Genomic DNA, 25,435 nt, shown 5'->3' on the forward strand with positions numbered 1-25,435 from the left:
TTAATATCCATCATTAAGGAAGTGAAAACAAGGCAAAGAAAACAATAACAGCATCGGGTGGAATCAACATGGATTTATAAGAGGGAAATCATGTCTGACAAATATGTTGGAGGTTTTTTGAGGTCACAATTAGCAGCATAGTTAAAGGGGATCCAGTGGGTGTCGTGTATTTGGAATTTCTGAAGAGCTTCATTGAGGTACCACACAAGAGATTATTAAACAAAATTAGAGTGTGCTGCATTGTGATACCACTGCTGTTGGTAGAATCTCAGATGGCGGCAAGGAGGCGTACAGGAATGAGATAGATCGGCTGGTTGAGTGGTGTCGCAACAACAACCTCACACTCAATGTCAGCAAGACCAAGGAACTGATTGTGGACTTCGGGAAGGGGAAGTCAGGAGAACATAGACCTGTCCTCATTGAGGGGTCAGCGTTGGAAAGGGTAAGCAGCTTCAAGTTCCTGGGTGTCAACATCTCAGAGGATCTATCCTGGGCCCAACGCATTGATGCAATCATGAAGAAGGCACACCAGTGGTTCCACCTTGTTAGGAGTTTGAGGAGATGTGGTATGTCACCGAAGACTCTTGCAAATTTCTATAGATCTACCATGGAGAGCATTCTGACCTGTTTCGTCACTGCCTGATATAGATGCTCCAATGCACAAGTTCGCAAGAAGCTGCAGAGGGCTGTAGACTCAGCCAGCTCCATTATGGACACAACCCTCCCCACCATTGAGGACATCTTCAAAAGGCGGTGTCTCAAGAAGGTGGCATCCATCACGAAGGACCCTCACCACTCGGGACATGCCCACTTCTTGTTACTACCATTGGGGAGGAGGTACAGCAGCTTGAAGATCCACACTCAACGATTTAGCTTCTTCCCTCCTGCCATCAGATTTCTGAATGGCCCATGAACCCATGAACGCTACTTCATAATTCCTTCATTTGGACTATTTATTTCTTCTGTAATTTATAGTAATTTTATGTCTTTGCTCTGTACTGCTGCCGTAAAACAACAAATTTCATGACATATAAGTCAGTGATAATAAACCTGATTCTGATTTTGAGTATTACGCTGGCATGCACTGAGGATTGTAAGAAGTAAACGGAGAATGGAAATAAACGGATCATTTAGTGTGGGGAAGCTGTGACCATGAGGTGTCACAGGGATGAGTGCTGCAGCCCCAGTTCACAATATACCAATGACATATATTGTGAACTGGATCATAGTATATCCAGGTGTGCTGTTGATACAAAGCTGAGTGGCAGTGTGGGCTGTGAAGAGGATGAAGAGAGGTTTCCAGGGAATACTAACAGGTTAAATTAATGGCAAGAACATGACAGATGGGATATAATGTGGACATCTTGACTTACAGTATGTAGAAAAGTCAGAGTCTGCAAGGTGATGGTATTCAGAGGTGTCCTTATGCATATATCACTGAAACTCAACATGTAGGTTCAACAGTAAGTGGAAGTCAAATGGTATGTTGACCTTTATTGCAAGAGGATTGGAGCATAAAAGTAAATACGTTTTGCTGAAATTATATTGGTCCCTGCTGAGACAACACCCTGTAACAATGTGTACAGGACTGGTCTCCCTCCCTAAGGAAGTATATAATTGTGGCAGAGGGAGTGCAGTGAAGATTTGCCAGATGGGGGATTGTCCAATGAGAAAAGAATTAGGCAGACTTGGCCTATACTCTCTAGTGTTTAGAAAAAATAAGAAGTGATCTGATCGAAATATATAATAATTTTTCAGGAAGTAAATGCAGGGATGATGTTTCCCCTCGCTGGGGTGCCTAGAATCAGGAGTTACAGTCTCAAAATAAGAGGTTGGTTATTCAGGACTGGAATGAGTAGAAATTTCTTCATTCAGAGAGTAGTGAAATTTTGGAATTCTCTACCCAAGAAGGCTGTGGAAGCTCAGTCACTGACTACGTTCAAGATAATGCTGGAGATACTCAGGTCAGGCAGCTTTGTGCAGAGAGAAACAGAGATGACTCTTCACTGCAACTGAAACCCTGAGAAAACACACCCGTTTAAAGTAGCATAGAGAAGGAGGGGTGGAAGGGATAGGAAAACCGTCTATAACAGGTTGAGACCAAGGCTGTCCAGGTGAGACAAACACTTTTGGTAGCCATTCCCGGAGAGGGAAATAACTGTAAATCATAGCTGATCTCTCTGGAGGCAGAAGATTGAGAGAAAAATATATGTTGCTGGGACTGTGGAATATAGAAGACAGCAGTTTGCTGAAACCCAAAATAAAAAAAACCGATGGAAATACTCAGCAAATCGACAAAATCTATGGAAAGAGATAAACTGAGTAATGTTACAGATTGATGACCTTTCACAAAGTTCTGACATAAACAGGTTATCTGAAATTGTTGAACTCAGTATTGAATCCTGAGACCCCCAATGCACCTAGATGGAAGATTAGATGCTGTTCCTTGGGCTGTTGAAACAGCATAAGACAGCTAAAGACAGATAGGTCAGCATGGGAGTGGGGTGCAGAATTATTGTGACAAGCAACTGGAAGCTCAGAATCACTCTTGCAGATGGAATGGAGGTGTCCTGCAAAGCAGTCACCCAGTCTATGGGTTCTCCAATGTTGAGGAGACTGCATCATCAACTTTGAATGCAATGTACTCATGTGGAACATACTGTATATAAGTGAATTGGAAAGACTATTTAGGTCTCTGGATTGTGGGAAGGGACAAGGTAAAAGGACAGGTGTGCATCTTCTCCTATTGTATGTGGGAGTGCTGCGGGAAGGGAAGTGTTAGTGGAGATTGAAGAGCAATCCTGGGAGTTGTGGAGGGAATGGGAACTTGTGTCTTGTGAAATACTGTGAAAAGTGGATAAATGGATAAACTTATAGGAGATGATTCATTGAATGTGGAGGAAGATGGGGTGGAAGATCAGGACAAGAGGAACACTACCTTGGCTCTGCCTGGGAGCAGAGGGGGTGACTGCAGAAGTGCGGGAAATAGAAGAGATGAGAGCCCTTTCAAACATAGTATCGGGTTGGCCAGGGTTAAGGAGAAAGGAAGGCATCTCAGAAGCTAGTGTGGGAAGTCACATTATCAAAATGGACATGACAGAGATGGAAAAACTGGGTGAATGGGGAGGAGCTGTGGTGATATAGCTCTGGTGGTCTGTGGCCTTGAACTGGATATTGGTTACTAGCCCACCCCTGCGAATGGAGATGAAGAAGCTAACAAAGGGAAAGTTCAAATATGGACCGCTCAAGTTGGGAGCAGGGTGCAATTGACAGCAAAGCTAATGAAATTTGTGAGCTCTGTACGAGAGCAGGGACCAGCATTAATGAAATTGGTGAGCTCTGTACGAGAGCAGGAACTAGCATTAATGAAATTTGTGAGCTCTGTACGAGAGCAGGGACCAGCATTAATGAAATTGGTGAGCTCTGTACGAGAGCAGGAACTAGCATTAATGAAATCTGTGAGCTCTGTACGAGAGCAGGAACTAGCATTAATGAAATTTGTGAGCTCTGTACGAGAGCAGGGACTAGCATTAATGAAATTGGTGAGCTCTGTACGAGAGCAGGGACTAGCATTAATGAAATTGGTGAGCTCTGTACGAGAGCAGGAACTAGCATTAATGAAATTGGTGAGCTCTGTATGAGAGCAGGGACTAGCATTAATGAAATTTGTGAGCTCTGTACGAGAGCAGGGACCAGCATTAATGAAATTGGTGAGCTCTGTACGAGAACAGGAACTAGCATTAATGAAATTTGTGAGCTCTGTACGAGAGCAGGGACCAGCATTAATGAAATTTGTGAGCTCTGTACAAGAGCAGGAACTAGCATTAATGAAATTTGTGAGCTCTGTACGAGAGCAGGAACCAGCATTAATGAAATTTGTGAGCTCTGTACGAGAGCAGGAACTAGCATTAATGAAATTTGTGAGCTCTGTACGAGAGCAGGGACTAGCATTAATGAAATTTGTGAGCTCTGTACGAGAGCAGGGACTAGCATTAATGAAATTGGTGAGCTCTGTACGAGAGCAGGGACCAGCATTAATGAAATTTGTGAGCTCTGTACAAGAGCAGGAACCAGCATTAATGAAATTTGTGAGCTCTGTACGAGAGCAGGAACTAGCATTAATGAAATTTGTGAGCTCTGTACGAGAGCAGGGACTAGCATTAATGAAATTGGTGAGCTCTGTATGAGAGCAGGGACTAGCATTAATGAAATTTGTGAGCTCTGTACGAGAGCAGGGACCAGCATTAATGAAATTTGTGAGCTCTGTACGAGAGCAGGAACTAGCATTAATGAAATTGGTGAGCTCTGTACGAGAGCAGGAACTAGCATTAATGAAATTTGTGAGCTCTGTACGAGAGCAGGGACCAGCATTAATGAAATTTGTGAGCTCTGTACGAGAGCAGGGACCAGCATTAATGAAATTTGTGAGCTCTGTACGAGAGCAGGGACTAGCATTAATGAAATTGGTGAGCTCTGTACGAGAGCAGGAACTAGCATTAATGAAATTTGTGAGCTCTGTACGAGAGCAGGAACTAGCATTAATGAAATTTGTGAGCTCTGTACGAGAGCAGGGACTAGCATTAATGAAATTGGTGAGCTCTGTACGAGAGCAGGGACCAACATTAATGAAATTGGTGAGCTCTGTACGAGAGCAGGGACTAGCATTAATGAAATTGGTGAGCTCTGTACGAGAGCAGGAACTAGCATTAATGAAATTTGTGAGCTCTGTACGAGAGCAGGAACTAGCATTAATGAAATTTGTGAGCTCTGTACGAGAGCAGGGACTAGCATTAATGAAATTGGTGAGCTCTGTACGAGAGCAGGAACTAGCATTAATGAAATTTGTGAGCTCTGTACGAGAGCAGGGACCAACATTAATGAAATTTGTGAGCTCTGTACGAGAGCAGGGACTAGCATTAATGAAATTGGTGAGCTCTGTACGAGAGCAGGGACTAGCATTAATGAAATTGGTGAGCTCTGTACGAGAGCAGGAACTAGCATTAATGAAATTTGTGAGCTCTGTACGAGAGCAGGAACTAGCATTAATGAAATTTGTGAGCTCTGTACGAGAGCAGGGACTAGCATTAATGAAATTGGTGAGCTCTGTATGAGAGCAGGGACTAGCATTAATGAAATTTGTGAGCTCTGTACGAGAGCAGGGACCAGCATTAATGAAATTGGTGAGCTCTGTACGAGAGCAGGGACCAGCATTAATGAAATTTGTGAGCTCTGTACGAGAGCAGGGACTAGCATTAATGAAATTTGTGAGCTCTGTATGAGAGCAGGGACCAACATTAATGAAATTTGTGAGCTATGTACGAGAGCAGGGACTAGCATTAATTAAATTTGTGAGCTCTGTACGAGAGCAGGGACCAGCATTAATGAAATTTGTGAGCTCTGTACGAGAGCAGGGACTAGCATTAATGAAAATTGTGAGCTCTGTACGAGAGCAGGGACCAGCATTAATGAAATTTGTGAGCTCTGTACGAGAGCAGGGACTAGCATTAATGAAATTTGTGAGCTCTGTACGAGAGCAGGGACTAGCATTAATGAAATTTGTGAACTCTGTACGAGAGCAGGGACTAGCATTAATGAAATTTGTGAGCTCTGTATGAGAGCAGGGACTAGCATTAATGAAATTTGTGAGCTCTGTACGAGAGCAGGGACTAGCATTAATTAAATTTGTGAGCTCTGTATGAGAGCAGGAACTAGCATTAATGCAGTCATCAATGTAACGAAAAATGCCTGACCACAGGAGTCAGCAAGCCTGAGTCTATCCCACTCAAGAACAGTTGTGGAGTAAGATTGAAATCCAATACACACTTTCAATCAGTTGTTGAACACAGATGTTCTGATGCAGTGTGCAGCATTTAATGAATCTGTTCGAAAATTCAAGAAGCAGATGGATTTTGGCATATGTAATATCAAATATATTAGCTTAAACACTTCTCTTTAACCTGGCAAATTTCATCTTATTCTTGGCCTCATCAACTTTTCAATGACCTTAGGTTTGTTTTACCTTGCATGCTCCCTTGAAATTTGTCATTAACCTTTAATATGAATTGGAGAGGAACTGGAAGGAAAGGCCAGCACACTCCTGGATATCTTGAACAATACGAACAATCGCAGAATTAAGAATCATTTCAGAATAACCTAAGTACCTGAAAGGGCTTTCAATTGAGACATATTTGGCTAACTGAGAGAGCAAAAAGAACAAGGAGCAGAGGTCCATATTGTACCAATTCCTGAGAGGGTCAAATGAGGTTCAAACAAGGGCTTTCCAACCAATGGTCCGATTAGCATTTAATTGCTTTTGGCCATGTGTAAAATCCATTAGAGATGAAAAAGAGAAATTAAGTTCTTTGTACACACAAAATTCAAAGGGAAAGTGACTGATCCACATCCTAGTTACACACAGGTTTGGTGTTGGACTATCTCCAATTTGCACACCCTTCAAGTGTTGCTTCAAGCAGGGAAGGCAGGATAAGTGAATTACCCAAAAGTCACAACACTGAAATGAAATGAAATTCACAAGAAAAACATAAATCAATCAGCTGTGGAGCAGTTGACTGAACAGAAGAATGCAGAAATATGCAAGGATCAACTTCTGCACCTACTGTGCACAGCTAATATGCGTTAAGCTTCACTATATTTATTCTCAGATGATCAAACAGAAATAGTAAAAGAAAAGCCCCAACAAAATGCCATGTACTGAATGTTGTAAAGCTGGAATAGAAACTCAGCTGTTGATATCATTTCCAAGTCCATCATGAAATATTCCTCAGCTTATATCCCTGGCTCCCCTGTACTATCCATTACAGCAACAGCTTGAGAAGGCAAAGCTTAATGATTTATTCTGAGAACCTGTTAACTTAAAACTATATGAAAAACAGGGAAGTGAAGCTATTTACAAGTTGGACGCAAGAAGTAATAAGCATTGCTCCGTGATCGTTGCTGGGCTGTTTGCAATGGTTAGTGATTTCCACTGAAAAATTCCCACTCTTGTCTCTTGGGTAATGTGTTCACCTTTGAATGTCAGCCCTGGGTCAATGGTAGCAATCTTGCCTTTGATCAGTCCCACTCCAGAGACTGAACACAATATCAAGGCTGACACTCCACTGCAACACACTTTGGAGAGAGCAGTACTTTACTTGTAAAGCATTAGGGACATCCTTAGGCTGAGGAAGGCCTTTTAAATGCAAATCTTTTAAGACTTCAATGTTGATAAGTCGCATATCATTTATCCAACTGTGTGAGATAAACATTAAACTTCAAAATCCACCAAAAGTCTTCTACCCAGATTTAGTCTGATAAGATTCCCTCCGCAGATCAACAGTAAACTACATAATTCTTACCTAAAATTATCCATTTACCCTTCACTGCAGAGAGTGCAACAAAATGGTAAAGTGCATCCTGTATCCATGTGATTAGCTGTCCTGGATGGTGTACCCCATCTTCAGGTGGTGGGGCCTCAGGTGCCAGTGAAACCAAGGGTACATCTCCATTGTCCACAGAGGCTTTAGAAAAAAAATATCTATTTAGAGAGATATATCTTGTAAAAGCCGATTTGCCAAATTGTCTTCTTTTTTCACAAACAAATCACTCGTAAGCATGCAAGAATAGTGCAAAGGATCTTGTTGAAGGGAATAATCTTTCCTTTGAGTGATACTTGCAATGTGGCCCTTCAGCAAGGTTGCTCAGTTCACACGGTTTAGTATGCTGTAAAGGTTACACTTATAAATACACCAAAGAGGCCATTTAGCCCATGCTACCTCTCAGGGGTGCAATCCCATCTGTCCCAGTCCCCGTCTCCTTATTCTCCTGTACCCCTGCAACTTGTTCTCTCACACACACACATGCCCATCAACTTCACTTTGATTCTTTTTGCCTGTAACCTGCCAATTAACCTACAAGTACATATTTGGGATGTGACAGAAAACAGTAGCAAGTGGCAGAAACCCACGCAGTCACAGAGAGAACACGCAGGGCCCACACGGACAGCACCCAAGGTCAGGATCGAATCTGGGTCCTTGGAGCCGTGAGGCAGTGGCACCAACTGCTGCATCACCTTGCCACCCTGAAATGATGTACGATTTTCTTAACTCACCAAAATAAATAGGTCTGCCTAATATATTTTCTTTAAGAGGGTGCATTATTAAATATACTTAACACCAAATCAAAATGTTAGTTGGTGCTCTCAGGTTCAGATTTTAAGTGTGGCCGGGAATGAGAAAAATCTACTTTGCTGAAACCTTGCCATTGATCTGGATTCAGAGAGGAGCGAAGGAGTGGCAAATTGACCCTAAAGGCTTAACAAAGGCTTTTGGAAAGTGACAATTGTCTGACATTTTATTTTCCTAAAACATCTCCAGGAATTTACTAATTATTTAAAATGCTGTAATGGAGAAAATCACAGAGGTCTACCAAGCTGAGTGGGGAGTATTTTGATCCTGTTAGTTAAAGATGAAGTGGTTGTCATACTCTCCATCTAGATTAACTAGCCAGTCATGCTACTCACGGCCCGTACTGCCAATGGATAACTGCTGGATCTTCACTGAGTGAAGCACTTGAAGAAGTTTTGCTGTTGGATGATGCCATACTTTAATTACATACACACACATAATGAAAGTTAATATCTCATTAAACATTAGTCTGAAGGATTAAAAGAAACACATTGTCAGCCTTTTCACCTGGTTCTTCCTCAACTGGTTCTTCCTGGTTCTCACCTGGTTCTTCCTCAACTGATAGCAGAGGAATGTCATCATCCAGGTACTGGAGGGTCCCGCCAATCAACACTGAGTCCTGGTATGTGACTAGAAGTGAATCATCACATTCCCCTGAATCTTGCATCGAGTTGCTGTTTTTCCTTTTACATGTATGTTGGCAGCTGAAACAGAAGTAATAAATATATCCCGTTACAACTCCAAGGGACTGTAATTGGTAATTACATTCATATTCCCACTTAAAATGATATGTAAGTCAGCTCACACCAGTAAATGAACTGTTGCATGGATGGATCTTCCACTTTCATCATGATACTTACCTTGAAATGCATTTGCACCATTTAAAGTATGGTGCAGATATGGTGACCCAATGAGCTGATGAACAGCAGCTGGATTTGTCTACAGGACAGTCGTTGGGTCGCTGCATGAAAGTCCAGTTATGCAGTGATAGCCTTTATGGCAAAAATAATTCATAGTTGAATTTCTCATGATTACACTGTTTGCTGTGGAGGAGTTTGCAGCAATGGTTGCTTCGGAGAAGCAGGTAATCACTGACAATAGCGTCTGGAGTTTTGCATTTATCTGTGCATGTGAGTATTGTAGTAGTTGCAGGGATATTTCTTCCATTACAATAGTGAGTACAATTGGCCTCATTGCAAATTCTGGTGCAACTGTTCTCGTATTGTAAGCCCAGGTCTTCATGCCAATGGCCACTGGTCTATCCAGGAGGGTGCCTCTGTATTAGCATATTCCATAACGGGCCAAGATTCAAGAACCAGATTTGTGTTTATTGTTAAAAGAGCAACAGAATAACATGCTAACAAGCACACAAAAAGAAATTGGATTTCTTGCGTGCATCCTGACGAAAGGAGAATGGGAAGCTGACGAGCTAACTCTCTTAGGAACCACTGTCAGATCCCAAAGTCTATAAAGCCTGTTTTGAAAACCCATGTTTTGCTCTGAATCCTATTTAAAGGAACCAATAAAAAGTGGCTTACTGTAGCAGCAGTGTATCTAAGAAAAGATTGCTGCTATGTTGTTTGAAACTATATTCTCACATTAGTATTTTCCTTTAAGAAATGCAGACATCAGTGAAGGAAACTTCTAATTATACACACAATGACTGAAATCCCAGGATGCAGTTATTATTTACGAAGGGTTACAGGAGCGACAGAAAATCAGCCCACTACACTGAAAATAAATGATATTCTGCTTTTTTTCAAACAATTAATGGAGAAAGGAATAAATAATTATTTTAAAAAAACTCGCGATAATTATATTTCAAATTGATTCTCCCATCTACGATCATCTGCTTAGAATATGTGCGTTCCCTTGTCCAATGCCATTACTGATCTGCTGGAATGTCCTATCCTCCTAAGAACAATACAACCATGGACATAAAGGAGAGAGAAAAACTGACGTAACTTAAGCTGCTGTGTAAGCATTAAACCTGTTTCAAGTAAAACAGCTGACTCTCCTGGATTACTAATTTGCCTTCTGTGAAATATTACTGCTGGATTATCACTACACACACACACACACACACACACACACACACACACACACACACACACACACACACACACACACACACACACACACACACACACACAAAGAGGTTTTATATTTCTCGTTGCAGTCACCATGAAGCTTTTATCCTTTTAACACCAATAGATGTAATACTGCTTCCTAAAAAAAACTTACAAATTACTTGTTATATTGATTCTCCACTTTACTTACTTTCTATCATCCATTATTGGTAAGTTTTCAAACTAAAGATTTTTTGAATGTTTATGCATTCTCTAAAATCCGCTTAATAGCAGCTCCAATTTTTCTTGAAACATGGCAGTTTAAATTGTGTGGCAAGGCTAGTGTCTGCAATGTTAACCAGCCTTTTCCCCTCTCAGATGCCACCATAGCTGCTAGCCTTTTACACCTACAGAAATCTAATTTTTTTGTTACTGAGGCAGGTTTGGCCTTGATGCAAGTAATTTCCAGTTAGAGGAAAAGATAACCTGATTGCATTGTAGGACAGGTTAAGATGCAGTTCCATCACTGCTGAAGCTGCAATCAATGAGGGCATATTGATTTAAAGAGTTCTTTATTGGCCGAGATTGGATTCCCTTCTCCATGGCCATTGGACACGATAATGGCAAGGAATTCATTAGCAGGAATTTTATGATCTTAGCAACCAGTGTGAATGTGCAACTTAAACCCACGCTGTTCCTTTTTTACTGACACTTATTCAAAGCACAATGAAAAGCTGTAGTTCTCAATGAAGAAAAGAATGCAGTCAACATGTATATTTTTGAGTTAGAATCTTCAGAAATATTCACCACTTAAGGGCAAAGTAGAATAACTTATTTCAGACAGAACCACTTTGGGCTTTCTTCAAATGGATGACAAGCTGATCTCCTAAGGTATTGATTCCAAGTAATTTGGAGAGTGCCTGTTTTGCTTGGATGTAATCGAGCCTATTACTTTAAAGACTTTGAGCAGATACTTCCTTTTGCAAGTAAACAAATGCTAAACTCACTTAATGAATCCAGTTAATGGATTTATTGCTGTACTGCAGTGCATAATGTAAGTTATTTTAAGAAAGATTTCACCTCTAAATGATTTCTGGGACAATACGTCTTGTATTCTATTGACTCTACAAGGTGTATACCATACAAAGTCTGGTCAAGCCAATACTATCAGTTGTTAGCTGATGTTTGTTTCTGGAGAAACTAATGGCAAGTTCACTCAAGTATTAAGAGGAATTAATGTGTATCACTATCTATTAAGAAATGAAATAGCAGTCAGTTCTGGTCACTGATATCACATTTTCCTCTAAATTGGAAGGCTATAGTAGACACAGCATGTACTGTTGTATTTCAGTGCAATAACAGAAGATTACTGCCTCAACATAGGTCCACTCTTCTGGAGGCCCTGTGCTCAATCAAATTAAGATTCCATGACACAGTTCTGACCTTAATATGAATCTAATTTTTTTCTGGCTGAGCCTTGAAATGGACAGCCCTCTTGGACATCTCAAGTAGTTACAGTCATGTCGATGCTACTCTTCATTGGTTCAAGAGAAGTGCCTTAGTCTTGCAGTCTGAAATACCATTTAGCCTCTGAGAAATGTTTCAGGCGAAGAGGAATTTGACACTTTTGATGCAACATTGAATTTGTTTTGCCCAGCTCAAAGTATGGTATTTGCATTATATATATTTATAACAGCCAACAGAATTGAGCATTTTTAAAAAATACAGGCTTTTATAATAAAAGACAAATAGGCCCAGCAAAAGGCAATGGATTCAGACTGGCATTCATCATGAAGCAAGTGCTATAAACTGTGTGAGTGACTCAGTGGGAACGAGCATTATTTTATAAGCAAGTAATTATTTTTCTTCAAGAACCTTTCAAAATTCCTTCAATTTACCTAATAGCCTTATTTTGTATTTCTGAAGTATCTTTTCTTCTAGAATGGTCTTTCAGAATGGTATGGTCAAATGAAATAAGAAGGGTAAATGTGATTGGCCAAAAGAGACAAAGGAACAAATATGGCTAATTGAGCTATTTGTATTACATAGAATTTGATCCATTGATTCAGTAAATGCTTTGAAGTCTTGCTTGGACAAGGAGTTGTAGAGTCACAGCACAGAAACGGGCCCTTCAGTCCACTTCATTCACGCTGACTGCGATACCCATCTCTGCTAATCCCATTTGCCTGCATTAAACCCATATCCCTCTACTTTCCTAAGTACCTCTCCAAATGCCTTTTCAATATTGGAATTGTATCCACCTCTGTCACCTCCTCAGATCTCCTTTAAATCTCTCACCTTAAACCTATACCTCTAGTTTAAGACTCCCCTATCCTGAGGAAAAAGATTCTGACCATCTCCCCTACCTATGTCCTTCATAATCTTATAAACCTCCATATCGGCACCCCTCAGCCTCCTATGCTCCAATGAGAATAAACTCAGCCTGTCCAATCTCTCCTTGTAACTAATGTCTTCCATTCCAGAAACATCCTGGTGAATCTCTTCTGAACTCTCTCTACTGCTGCCACAACCTTCCTGTATTTTGGTGACCAGAACTGTAAGCAATACTCCAAGTGCAGCACAACCAATGTTTTATATGGCTTCAACATGGCATCCCAACTCTTGTACTCACTGCCTCGACCTTTTTCACTGGCCTATTCACTATTTAGTGCGCCTCTGCACTGCATTTAATTTAAACTTATCTTTCATTGTTTTTTATTGATTGTAAATGTTTTAATGAGCTTTTATTTGACTTTGCATTTAACATACCTTTTAGATATTTTACTATAATTATAATAGTTATTAATGTCCTCAGCTTGGTATGTGAATGGCTATTCTGGGCCTTCCAGGGATCAGGCCTTAGGACTGCTTGCTGCCAGGGCTTCGCCATGCCTGAACAGGAGCCTCTGAGACTTCTGCTCAATTAGCCCTCTGGAAAGTGTGGCGGGTGGGAACCGCGGGTGGTGAGCCAGATACTGTCCAAGGTGCTGAGTGATGTTGCCTCAAAAGCACAAGGATTTAAATCTCTCTGCATTTGGTTAACATTTCTATTTATATATTCGGCCACATAACCCAGCATTAATATTGAAGAGACATATGCATTCTCAGTTTTAGAAGTTTCATTCTTGTGTTAAAAGCTTGACCCTAACCCTGGCACTCTACAGCTCTCTGCGATCTCTGCGTCTTCCAACCCTTCACCACTGCTGGCCTTGCTTTTTCCTACCTAAGCCCCAGGCTCTGGAATTCCCTCTCTACCTCCCACTTTAACATGCTCCTTAAAACTTACTTCTTTCACCAATCTTTTGATAAATGTAATATCTTTCATGTGGTTCAGTGTCAGTGTTTTTCTGACAAATATTAGAGTTATAGAGTCATAGAGTTATACAGCACGGAAACAGGCCCTTCGGCTCAACTCATCCATGATGACCAAGTTGCCTAACTGAGCTAGTCCCATGTGCCTGCATTTGGCTCATATCCCTCTACACCTTTCCTGTCCATGTACCTGTACAAGCGTCATTTAAATGTCGTAATTGTACCCACCTCCTCTGGCAGCTCATTCTATATGCTCACCACTCTATGTATGAAAAGGTTGCCCCTCAGGCCCCTTTTAAATCTATCCCCTCTCACTTTAGATGTTTGCCTTCTAGTTTTAGACTCCACTAACCCAGGGAAAAGACTTTGGCTATTCACCTTATCCATGCTCTTCATGATTTTGTAAATCTCTATATTCTACTGGAGAGATTTTATTACATTAAAGATGTTAAATAAATCAGAGGTAGTGGTGCTGTAAAGGACACAGCCCGTGGACTCTGCTTTCCCATAATTTGAGGAAGTACTGGAGGCAAAAGGCATCAACCTCAATGCGTTAAACAGCATCCTAAACACATAAGTGCATAAACACACAGTAAAAGTGTCAGCTCAATGGATTAGAGAGGCTGCAAACTTAATAGAAAGCTGAGAACAGTGATGATTGAGAGCAAGGGTAGTTATAAAATTACAGGGATTCAGGTTTAGGGGTCTGTTTTCACACTGTTCTTAATGACATTGACAGGACCCAGCAAGCAGAATGCCTAGTCTTATACATACGTGAAACTTCACTCTGTGAAGGGCTAGTTCTGTCAGGTGAAACACTGTTTATAGATATAACATCTACTGATAAGCTATCTTTATTAGTCACATGTACACCAAAACACGCAGTGAAATGCAACTTTTGCGTAGAGTGTTCTGGGGCTGCCCACAAGTGTTGCCACGCTTCCGGCGCCAACATAGCACGCCCATAACTTCTTAACCCGTACGTCTTTGGAATGTGGGAGGAAACTGGAGCACACGGAGGAACCCCACGCAGACACGTGGAGAACATACAGATTCCTTACAGAGAGTGGCCAGAATTGAAGCTGGGTCGCTGGTTCTGTAATAATGTCACGCTAACTGCTACACTACCTTGAATGGTACATGGAGACCCATGCAGCTGATATATGGTACTCCTGAATTTCTAACCACTGACTTCATTGGTTGAAAAATCAACCTTTACACCTCATTAACAGACACATCTCTCATTATGGGATCTGTCATTGTTGGGAGTTAGTGTTGTGGTGGTGGTTTAGAAAGGGCTGAAATTCTTGACAAAACAAATTACAAACCGTGTTTTTCTCTGTTCTTTACAATCTGCTAATAAAGTTGAACTGTCATGAAGTGCATATTTCAAACTACCCTTATTTTGTCAGTTGCTCTTTTACAGAATAGAAAAAATATCCCAAGTTCTCTGTTAAAGAATAACTTCAAAATCAATTTAGGAGACTGTCACATTTGTACAAATGTCATATAAGCCTAATAAATAGGAAGTAATTCACCTCGATGCTAAAAATACTCATTTAGAACAAAGAACATGAAAACTACAGCACAGGAACAGGCCTTTTGGCCCACAATGTTGTGCCAAACTAATTAAGCTAATGATGCCTAATTAAATGAATCCCTTCTGCCTGCACATGGTCTATATCCCTCCATTCTCTACATATTCATGTGCCTATCTAAATGCCTCCATCGTATTTAATTGTCCAGTGATGGATATTAAATAACAGAATGCAGAACATGAACCAATGAAATTTATTGGTTAGTTAAATTAGCTCACCTCTTTTGACATAGTACTGGGATAGCAGAGATCGTCTGGAGTAAGGGCCTGAAAGTCTTCCAGCTCCAAAGTGCTATCCAGTGTTTCAGAGCCAACAGATTATACATCAATTGTAGACATTTTTTTTAGACAGAGAGACAAGGAAAGTGACCCAGGACCTAAACCTTCAAGGAGGATTCATCTATTTTTCATAACTTGTGAAGATAATAGCACTTGTTTGTAAGATATTGTTCGTATTAATACTGGTTTAAAGTCATTATTTTTATATCGGTCGAAGTCTTTGGATAGTAATTGTGATTTGAATCTAATAAATAATCCCTGAATAGATGGGAAAATATGGTAAGTTTTTAAATCTACTTTAGTACTCTCATATTCCATGTTTGACTGCCAATTTTAAATAATTGCACATTTTGTATACTACATTTGATCCAGGGCCTGTGTTAGTTCAGCTGGTGCTGCAGTGGTTCTACGAGTAAGCTTGGTGCACTGAACTTGAGATGGAAATGCTGGAGGACAACATGTCAATAACAGGTGATAGCAGGACAAAATAAAGCTGTGATAGTCTCCAAGTGAGTCCTCAATATTCACCGTCTTGGCTCAGCTACATGGAATGGTTCAGGATAGTGAACTAGATAGGAAAGTGAAATATCTTGAGCAGATAAGAGCTAGGTATGTATTGTGTGAGGAGATGATACGCGACACGACAGTATAGACTGAAAATGCGGTGTATGATATCATTAATTGCCCTTTCACAGGAAAAATTAAAAAGGTGGAATATTTTTTTAAATGTGAGGGATTGAAAGATATCAATGCTCAGAGCTGTCCTTGCACATGAATCACTGAAAGTTAATGTGTGGATACAGCAAGCAATTATGAAGACACACGATATGTTGACCTTTACTGAAAGATGATTTGAGTATAGGATATGTCTTGCTACCACGACGTAAGGCCCTGATGTGACTGCACCTGGAATATTGTGTGCAGGTCTGGTCTCTCGACCTCAGGAAGGATATACCTGCAATAGAGGAAAGGCAGCGAGGCTTCACTAGGTTGACCCCTGAGCCAAGGGCTTGTCAATGAGATAAGATAAATCAAACTGACACTTTAATCTCAAATGTTTAGAAGAATGAGAAAGTATCACATTGAAATTTCAAACATTCTTACATGGCTTGACAAGGTAGATGTTGAATTGATGTTTCCACTGGTGGTGGTGTCTAGAATCAGGGTCACAGTCTCAGAATGAGGAGTTGGCCATTCAAGAGAGATAATTCATCATCCAAAGGATGGTGAATCTTTGAAAGCATCAACAGAGGAGGATTGTAGAGGCTTAGTCACAGGGAGTATTCAAGACAGAGACGGATAGATATTTAGATAATAAGGGAATTAAGGGATAAAGGGCTAGTGCAGAGAGATTGGTGTTAAGGTGAAAGATCAGCTACTATCTGACAAAATGGCGGAGCAGGTACGGGGGGGGGGGAGGGGGGGTCAAATGGCCGACTGCTTCTTTTTCTTCTGTTCTCCACATGTTGCCTCAACTGGTGACTGTTTCAGTTTTAGGTCCAGGTCTCCAGCCTCCCCAGTATTTGCCATCTAGTTTTATTCACTTCACCAGTTTGCTTAGTAAATAGCAACATTAATTCAGATCGATTCAGTTGGAATGAGACATGTCGATTTTGGTTATAAATATGACATCTCTCTGCAAACCATACTTAAAGAAATACCCTGAAATTTACAAATCTGATTTAATTTCTGGCAGTCGTTTTAACTGTCAATGTTACCTCTAACATGTCTCTGATGTTGACCAAATACTGTAGAGTAGATGGTTAAGTGAATTTCCAAAATGTTAATTGAGTTGCCTTTAATAAAAGCTTCCACCTAAAAAGACACCCTGGCTATTGCTCTCTTGATCTGTATGTTCTTCATATTGCTACATATTTACCTCCAAAACAACTGCATTTCAGGAGTAATTCACAGTCAAACACTGTTGAAGATTCATAAGGCAGAAGGAGCTCATTTACAAATACATCTTTGTTTTGCTTACATAAATTGAATGGCTGTTTAACACTATGTTAAGACGTGGCAGGCATTAGTAATCTTAATGTTTTCTGCAACAAACTCCTTTGGACAATGACAAACTAAATGATGTTGTGCAGACAGAAGTTAGCTTAACCCAGAAAAGAGCAACTTTATGTCCATTCCCGTGGGCACTGTTCTTTACCAGCCTGTCCAGGTCTTTCTGATCCCCAGGAGCATGCTCCCACCATCCTCCCGTCATTTCACCTTTCATTAGAACAAAGAACATAGAACATAGAACAATTACAGCACAATTCAGGCCCTTCGGCCCACAAAGCTGTGCCAAACATGTCCCTACCCTAGAAATTACTAGGCTTACCCATAGTCCTCCATTTTACTCAGCTCCATATACTGATCTAACAGTCTCTTGAAAGACCCCATCGTATCAGCCTCCACCACCATTTCTGGCAGCCCATTCCACGCACTCACCACTCTCTGAGTAAAAAAATTACCCCTGACATCTCCTCTATATCTACTCCCCAGCACTGTAAACCTATGTCCTCTTGTGGCCACCAATTCAGCCCTGGGGAAAAGCCTCTGACTATCTACCCTATCAAAAGGCCGAGTTCCCTCAACCTGCTTTCATAAGGCATGCTCCGCATCCCAGGCAGCATCCTTGTAAGTCTCCTCTGCACCCTCTCTATGGCTTCCACATCTTTCCTGTAGTGAGGCGACCAGAACCGAGCACAGTACTCTAAGTGGGGTCTGAGCAGGGACCTATATAGCTTCAACAATACGTCATGTCTCCTAAATTTAACTCCCCAATTGATGAAGGACAATACACCATTCATTAGCAGCAATTCTCACTTGTGGTTGACAGACTGTTAGTTGTCTGTGGTATGTCTATTTAAGAGCTCACTGCAGAATTAGTGAAAATATTAGTGTGTTGGAAATGCTCATTAGGTCAGGCAGCATCTGCGGAGAGAAAAATATAGTTAACATTTCAGGCTAATGATCCTTCATCACAGCACTTTTGATGATGGCTTACTGATATCTGCAACATTTACTCTGTTTCTCTCTTCACAGGTGCTGCCTGAGCTGCTGAGTATTTCCAGTGTGGTCTGTTTTTATTTCAGATTTGCAGGAGCTGCAGCTTCTTGATTTTCAGTTGCAGACACCAACATGTAATGTATCAAAAGAGTACACTGTGCTGAAATTGACAAAGTATGCGGTACATATGGTCCATGTTATTCTGTGGTGTTCGCAAGTGAAGGTCTCGATCTTTATGGAACTTCTGCAACCAGGGCAGGACAAAGTTAAAAAGTTAGACTAGCCAATCATAACCCACTGTAGCTTTAAGGAGAGGCTTGCAAAATGGGATGGGTTGTCCTTCAATTTGAACAGATGATTCATAAGGAACCACTGCTTGTTCGTCTCAGGTGTTAAACAGATCTCTGATTTTCCTGTCTGTGCATCGCATCACAGAAGCTGGAGAAGCATGGGCTGTCAGACGTCTGGGGCAAGGGGCCAGTTGTACTTTGCATCTTGCTCTTAAGTTCTGTGCCATGGAGAGCTGGGGTAATGGGGTTATCAACGCTCATTAAAAGGGTTGGTTCATGCTTTTTTAAGTTTTAACTTTATGTTTTTCATTATTAGTAAATTTATTTTACTTCTGATCATCTATAAATATTATTTATTTATTTAAATCAACTTGAACTAAATGTCTCTGAACATACAGTGCAAAGACCACCAGGGTTGGCTCGGGGACAGGGCCTCAGGTTCCACCACCTGAGACCCAGTAGACATTTAGAATTAGGTCCAGATTGGGGAAAGGCTGGAGAGTGGAGGTGATGCACCCCATATGATTTCTTTATTAGTCACATGTACATCGAAACACACAGTGCAATGCATCTTTTGCGTAGAGTGTTCTAGGGGCAGCCTGCAAGTATCACCACGCTTCCAGAGGAAACCCATGCAGACATGGGGAGAACATACAAACTCCTTACAGACGGCGGCCAGAATCGAACCCGGGTCGCTGGTGCTGTAACAGCGTCACGCTAACTGCTACACTACCGTACCTGCCTGTGAAAGGACTGGGAAGGGCAAACATTGAGCACAATCTGACCCAATAACTTTCAAACTCAGTGTAGTTTTCATCTTTAAGTCTTTTGTTATGTTGCTACATGAATTTACTTTGGTTAATCGGTACCTTATGGATTTATTCTTTGCCACAAAACTCAATGATAAGGCTAAAGATGAACCTGAAATATTTGCAACCACGTTCAGTTGGAAGTCACTGAAAGGATGACCTGGCCAATAGTTATGTCGCAATCAAGACCACTGAAGGAACAGAGGTAATTATCAGACTGCTGTGTGTGAAAGCTCACCACACACAAACTGGCTGTTGTGTTTCTTGTCTTGTGAAGGCTGGAGAGGCTGGGCTTGTATCTGCTGGAATTTAAGAGTGAGAAATGATGATGAAAACCTGCAAGATGTTGAGGGGTCTTGCCAGGGTGGATATGAAGTTGATGTTTTGTCTTGTGGGAGAGTCTAGAACTAGGGCTCACTGTTTAAACATAAGGAGTCACTCATTTAAGAACAAATGAGGCAAAATCTTTTCTCTCAGGAAGTCATGAGTCTTTAGAACTGTCTTCCAAAAAGCACATATTTTTAAGGCAGAGTTAGAAAGATTCTTGATAAGCAGGGAGGTTAAGGGTTATTGGGAACTGGCAGAGATATGGAATTGAGTTTGCACTCAGATCAAGCATGATCTTATTGAACGGAGGAACAGGCTCTTGCGGCCAAGTATTCTTTACCTGCTGCTAATTCATATGTTTGTATGATGGTACAACACAACTATGACTGCACTGTACTACTGCATCGGTTGCACAGTAGCTTTGGACCTGAGTTGTCTTAAGTGGAGATGCCTAAAGGCCAGTTTAATATTGGTGGTGGGTAAGATTCTAAACAATAAACAGGCAGTTAAGGGGAGCCAGCATGGATTTGTAAATGCTGATCATGTTTGACTGGAAGACTGACGGAGGGAATGAAGACATTGCATTCTGTATGGATTTTAATAAAGTGTTTGACAAAATTCTACATAAACAGCTGGTTGGAAATATCGAGGCTCGTGGCATAGGAAGGTCAGTGTCGGATTGGATAAAACATTGCCACAAGGACAATAAACAGTGAATCATAGTGAATGGTTGTTTTTCATACTGGAGGATGGCAAACTGTGGTGTTCCCCAAGGGGTCCATGCTAGGTCCACTGCTAAATGACTGGGATATTAGGTTCACAGCAAAATTTCAACATTTACTAATGGTACCAAACTTGAATATGTGGCAAGCAATGAAGGTAATTCCAATTGGCTGCAACAGAACACAGAGAGGCTAGAAGAAGGGTCAGATGGTGATAACCTAATACAAAGCAGTGTGAGCTTATGCGTTTTAGCTGAAGAGATAGACCTAGACAATACGGACTTAATGTAGTTTCAAAGAATGTGTGAGAACAGAGCAACCTGGGAACCCACGTTCAATAATCTTTGATAGTGGTGGGACATATTGAGAAGTAATGTATATGGGATCTCGGGCTTCATAAAAAGGAGGGAAGTTTTGCTGAACCTTCATAAAACTTTGGTTAGGCTACAACTGGAGTACTTTATCCAGTTCTGGTCACTACCCTTTAGAGGGTGCAGAGGAGATTTACCAAGGTAGTTCCAGGGATGAAGGATTTTAACAACAACGTTAGCTTGGAGAAGCTGGGGTTGTTCTCCTTGGAGCAAAGATTTGATAGAGGTGTATAACATTAAGGCAGGTTTAGATAAGGCAGACAAAGAAAAGATTTTCCCATCAGTGGGTGGTATGAGAACTAGAAACACAGATTTAAGATTTTGGGGATATGTGTGAGGTATGTCTTTAAACAGCGAGTGGCAATGACCTGGAACTCCCTGCCTTGGAGGTTGGTGGAAGCAGAGATGATCAACGATCTCTCAAGGAACAAACACAGAGCTATGAGGACAGAGTGAAGGAATGGGGTTTAGTGGATTGCTCTACCAAAAGCTGGCATGAACGCAATGGAGCGATTGATCTCCAACTGTGCTGTAAGGACTCTATGATTCAAGATCATGAGAGGCACTAAAGAAATAGCAAGTCCTTTTTCCTTTTCAAAATAACACTTACATAATGTTATCAGGTAAAGTGGAACTGTAGCAGCTTTGCTCCAGAATGGTAAAAGATAACAAGCCTTTCATGTATGCAAATTTCAATGAAATTTTAGTCAGCAGAGAGCACTGTTCTAATGTATAAAAATGGAATATGCAGGAGATGCAGAAGGCCAGCCAGCACAGTTTCCGGTGGAGCACTTATGCTCCAATAATTCCTGTTTAAAGATTTGCCAGTCATTGGGAACAATGCTTTATAGGAGCTGCCTCCAGCACAAGGTCACAGGGAGCAGTGCACATCACAAAGTACATGAGCCCTACTGGAGTCTGACCTTTGGCAACAGCAAGGATTAGGCAAATATCAATGAAGATAAGAAGTCCACCAAGTACTAATCAACAGGTCCTTGCCAATGGAATTGTCCAATTAACACGTCATTTTTAACCATGCCTCTTGGTAGCAAGAATTTGAAGGGGATTTCCCCAACACATTCTAAGAAGCCTCTACTGTGTTAGTTAGTGGAGTACCTAATCACTGAGGATAAATGTAAAATCTGGACACAAATCCAAGTTTTTATGTGTTTAGAATTTTTTCCAAGGCCAATTGCCACATTGAGCCTTTTAGTGATGATGTAGGTAATGACTCTTCTTATAATCGATCAGAAAGCAATCAGTTGTGTATGACCCCTATTATTGGATTATTTACATATGACTGTCTCACTTGTAATCCATTAATGAAGAATTGGGAAGTTATGATTCCTCAGAGCACCAAGTCCCTAGCTGCTGTTAAGAATTCTGCTTCATGTTAATGGTTTTGTGTCAGGTCACTGTAGAATGGGAAAGCATTGGTGTGTGGGATCTGATTCAGCAGAATCATTTTGGCAATCAGTAAAATAATTTAAATAGTGTGCACTTATTACTCACTAACAAAAACAGAAATGTTGGAAGGACTCAGCCAGTTAAGCAGTATCTGCAGAAAGAGAAACCAGCCAATGTTTGGATCATAGACCCTTCCTCCGAATTTTGGGAAGAGTGGAGAGATGTTAGCTCTCACATCTTCATACCTTCCACTGGACCATGATCCCACCAATTAACATCAGGCCACTGTTACCCAGAATGTTACACGTCTCCCTTCATCAGGAGACCTTTCTTCCACAACCTCCAATCTGGCAGTGTCCCAACCCCACATGGCCCACTTCTACCTCCAACCCAAGACCCACAACCAAGGCAGTTCCAGAAGGCCTTTTGCCCAAATTGATACCCTCTCCTCTTCCCTGGTTCTGATGAAAGGTCCCTGACCTGAAATGATAACTACTACTTGACTGGTTGAGCTCTTCCGACATGTTCTGTTTTTGTTTCATATTCCAGCATCTGCAGTCTCGTTTGTTTTCCATCACTAACCATTCCAGCAGCCCAACTTGGGAGTTAAATTTTATTCACCTTGCATTAGCTAAAGTTTGTAAAGGTTGTTGCATGTGCATCATATTTGTGCATATAAAGACAACATTCCTCAAATCCTTCAAGGTATCAGATCCAGCAGGGAAAAGATGCTGAGAGGTGTTTCATAAATGTCAGTATTCAGTTGTTTTTATGTATTTGATCTGGATTTTGAAACCAATTGCACAATTAGCAAACCTTCAAACAGAAACTTTAATTCGGTTTCACCTTCCACAAATGCTGATTGACCTGATGAGTGTTTCCACCATTTTCTGTTTTTTGAATTAAATCATACTAAGAGTGCAGTAAAAACAAACATAAATGGCTTCAGATCAGCAAAGGGGTTTGCATCACTTTGAAAACAGGCGGATAGGTAACAGAAAAATATTAGTAATAGTAAAATATATAATTAACACATCTACAATATAAATTATAAAAAAGAATATTATGGCTCAAAAGGATGAAGGAAGTAACAGAAACAATTCCTTTGGTTGTACCGATTCAGTGTACAGAAAGGACTAAAACAACCAACACACACTGTTGAGGATGTCTAGGGACTTAAGATTCAACGGAAAGTGTTCAACAATAATCTTAATGCTGAAACCAGTCAGGAGGGGATTTTCCATCACTGTGGGTATTTTTACCTCAGCCAGATTACATGGCTCTTGGGACTGTCAGATGGAACAGGATGAGAGATCAATGGGACCTAACCTTCTACAAATCTCCAACCCTTTGAGTTCTATGGATCTACCATTCATTCACCCAACCACTGATGGGTATGCCTTCTGACATCCCAGCTTTCAGCCCCAGAACTCGTTTTTGAGTTTTCTTACACACATGTACAGTCAGACACACACAAACTAAATGCAGCCATAGTGTTATCCTAGCCTAAGTACTTGGTGGCAATTTGTTCTAAATAGAGGATGGCTCCATGCTGCTTCTCCATTGGAGGTGACAGGACTTTTTCCATGAATGAAACTTGCAAACCATTTGAGAAAAAGATCTTTGTCTCAGCAAGAGGTGAAATGGAGTTTTGAAGATGTTGGCTGCATTTTCAATTTGTTTTGATCTTAATGTTTAGGTTGCTAATCTATTTATTGTTAATCTATTAACCAGTGGGGTAATAGATGGGTACAAGCTGCTTAGTGCAATAGGTAACAGCTTCAATTACTGATCTCATTTCAGCAAAGATAATGCTCAATGGGCCATTGATTTTCATGAAAAAGCAACTCTTGCTATGGTCACATCCAGAGCTCTGAGGAGTATCCAACAGAGAACGCAGTTGTTGTGATACAAGTTCCTAAAGATGTTTGATAAGGTGTCAGTTAATAGGCATGGCATTAAAATAGAAGACAATGGAATAAAAAAGGCCGTGGTAGCTTTGACAGAAAACTAGCTAAGTAGCAGGAAACAGCAATAGTGAAAAGATGTTTTTCAGACTTGAGGGAGACATCCAGAGTAGTTCCCCAGACTATTGGGTTTCATAATATACAGTATATTAACAATTTTGATTCAGATATAAAGGGCACAATTTCTAAATCTGCAGATGACACAATGCTTAGAACCATAATAAACTAGGAGAACAGTAATAAACTTCAAGAAAATATACTCAAGCTGGTGGAATGGGCAGATAGGTGGCAGATGAAATTTAATGCTGAGACATTTTGATAGTTAAAAATGAGAAGAGACAAAATAAAGTGGGGGAGATAATTCTAAACGGAGTACAAGAACAGACAAATCTAAATGCATATAGTTCATTGAAAATGGGAGGGCAGGTTGGGAAGGTGGTTAAAAGACATAAGGGATCCTGTGTTTTATAAATAAGGGCAGAGAGTACAAAAGCAAAGAAGTCACAATGAACCTTTACAAAATCTTGGTTTGGCCACCATCAGTTCTAGGTGCCATCTTTTAGAAGATATAAAGGCTTTGGAGAAGGTGCAATAGAGATTTATCAAAATGATTCCAGGATGAGGGACTTTAGTTCTGTGGACAGACTGGAGAAGCTGAGGTTGTTCTCCTTGGAATAGAGGAGGTTCTGAGAGAATATGTTAAAGATATTTAAAATCATGAAGGGAATAAACAGGGTAGATAGAGAGAAATTTTCCCATAGGCGGAGGGGTTAAGAACCAGGGACATAGAATAAAGATGACTGGAAGAATAACCAAAAGTGATGTAGAGCTTGGTCGGGGCCTGGAACGTGTAGCTTGAGGCAGTAGTGGAGGCAGATTCAATTGTTGTGGTCAAAAGGGATCTGGATAATTAGCTGAAAGGAAGGAATTTTCAGGGCTGTGGTGTCAGGGCAGGGGAATGGGATGAGCTGGACTGCTCTTCCATTGAGCAGGTGTAGACCCGACAGACCTTCTTCCCTGCTGTAACAATTCTGTGAAAAAGAGCTGAAAGGAAACTGTTGTTTTAGATTATTACTTGAAGCCTTATTAATTGAAAGAT

The 25,435-nt window shown here is 40.8% G+C and overlaps 1 protein-coding gene across 2 annotated transcripts in view; it reads right to left on the minus strand.

Moving 5' to 3' along the window:
* The window catches only part of disp3 (dispatched RND transporter family member 3), a 434,497-nt gene that overhangs the window by 65,690 nt on the left and 343,372 nt on the right, over positions 1-25,435 (minus strand). For both annotated transcript variants that reach the window (XM_052039586.1, XM_052039587.1), the window contains 2 exons: positions 8,727-8,887; positions 7,356-7,517 (listed from right to left, as the gene is read on the minus strand). In XM_052039586.1, the coding sequence (XP_051895546.1) occupies positions 7,356-7,517; positions 8,727-8,887 (323 nt within the window). The remainder of the gene's footprint in view (positions 1-7,355; positions 7,518-8,726; positions 8,888-25,435) is intronic.

Source organism: Pristis pectinata, chromosome 26 (genome assembly GCF_009764475.1).
Source record: "Pristis pectinata isolate sPriPec2 chromosome 26, sPriPec2.1.pri, whole genome shotgun sequence".
Classification (NCBI taxonomy): Eukaryota; Metazoa; Chordata; class Chondrichthyes; order Rhinopristiformes; family Pristidae; genus Pristis; species Pristis pectinata.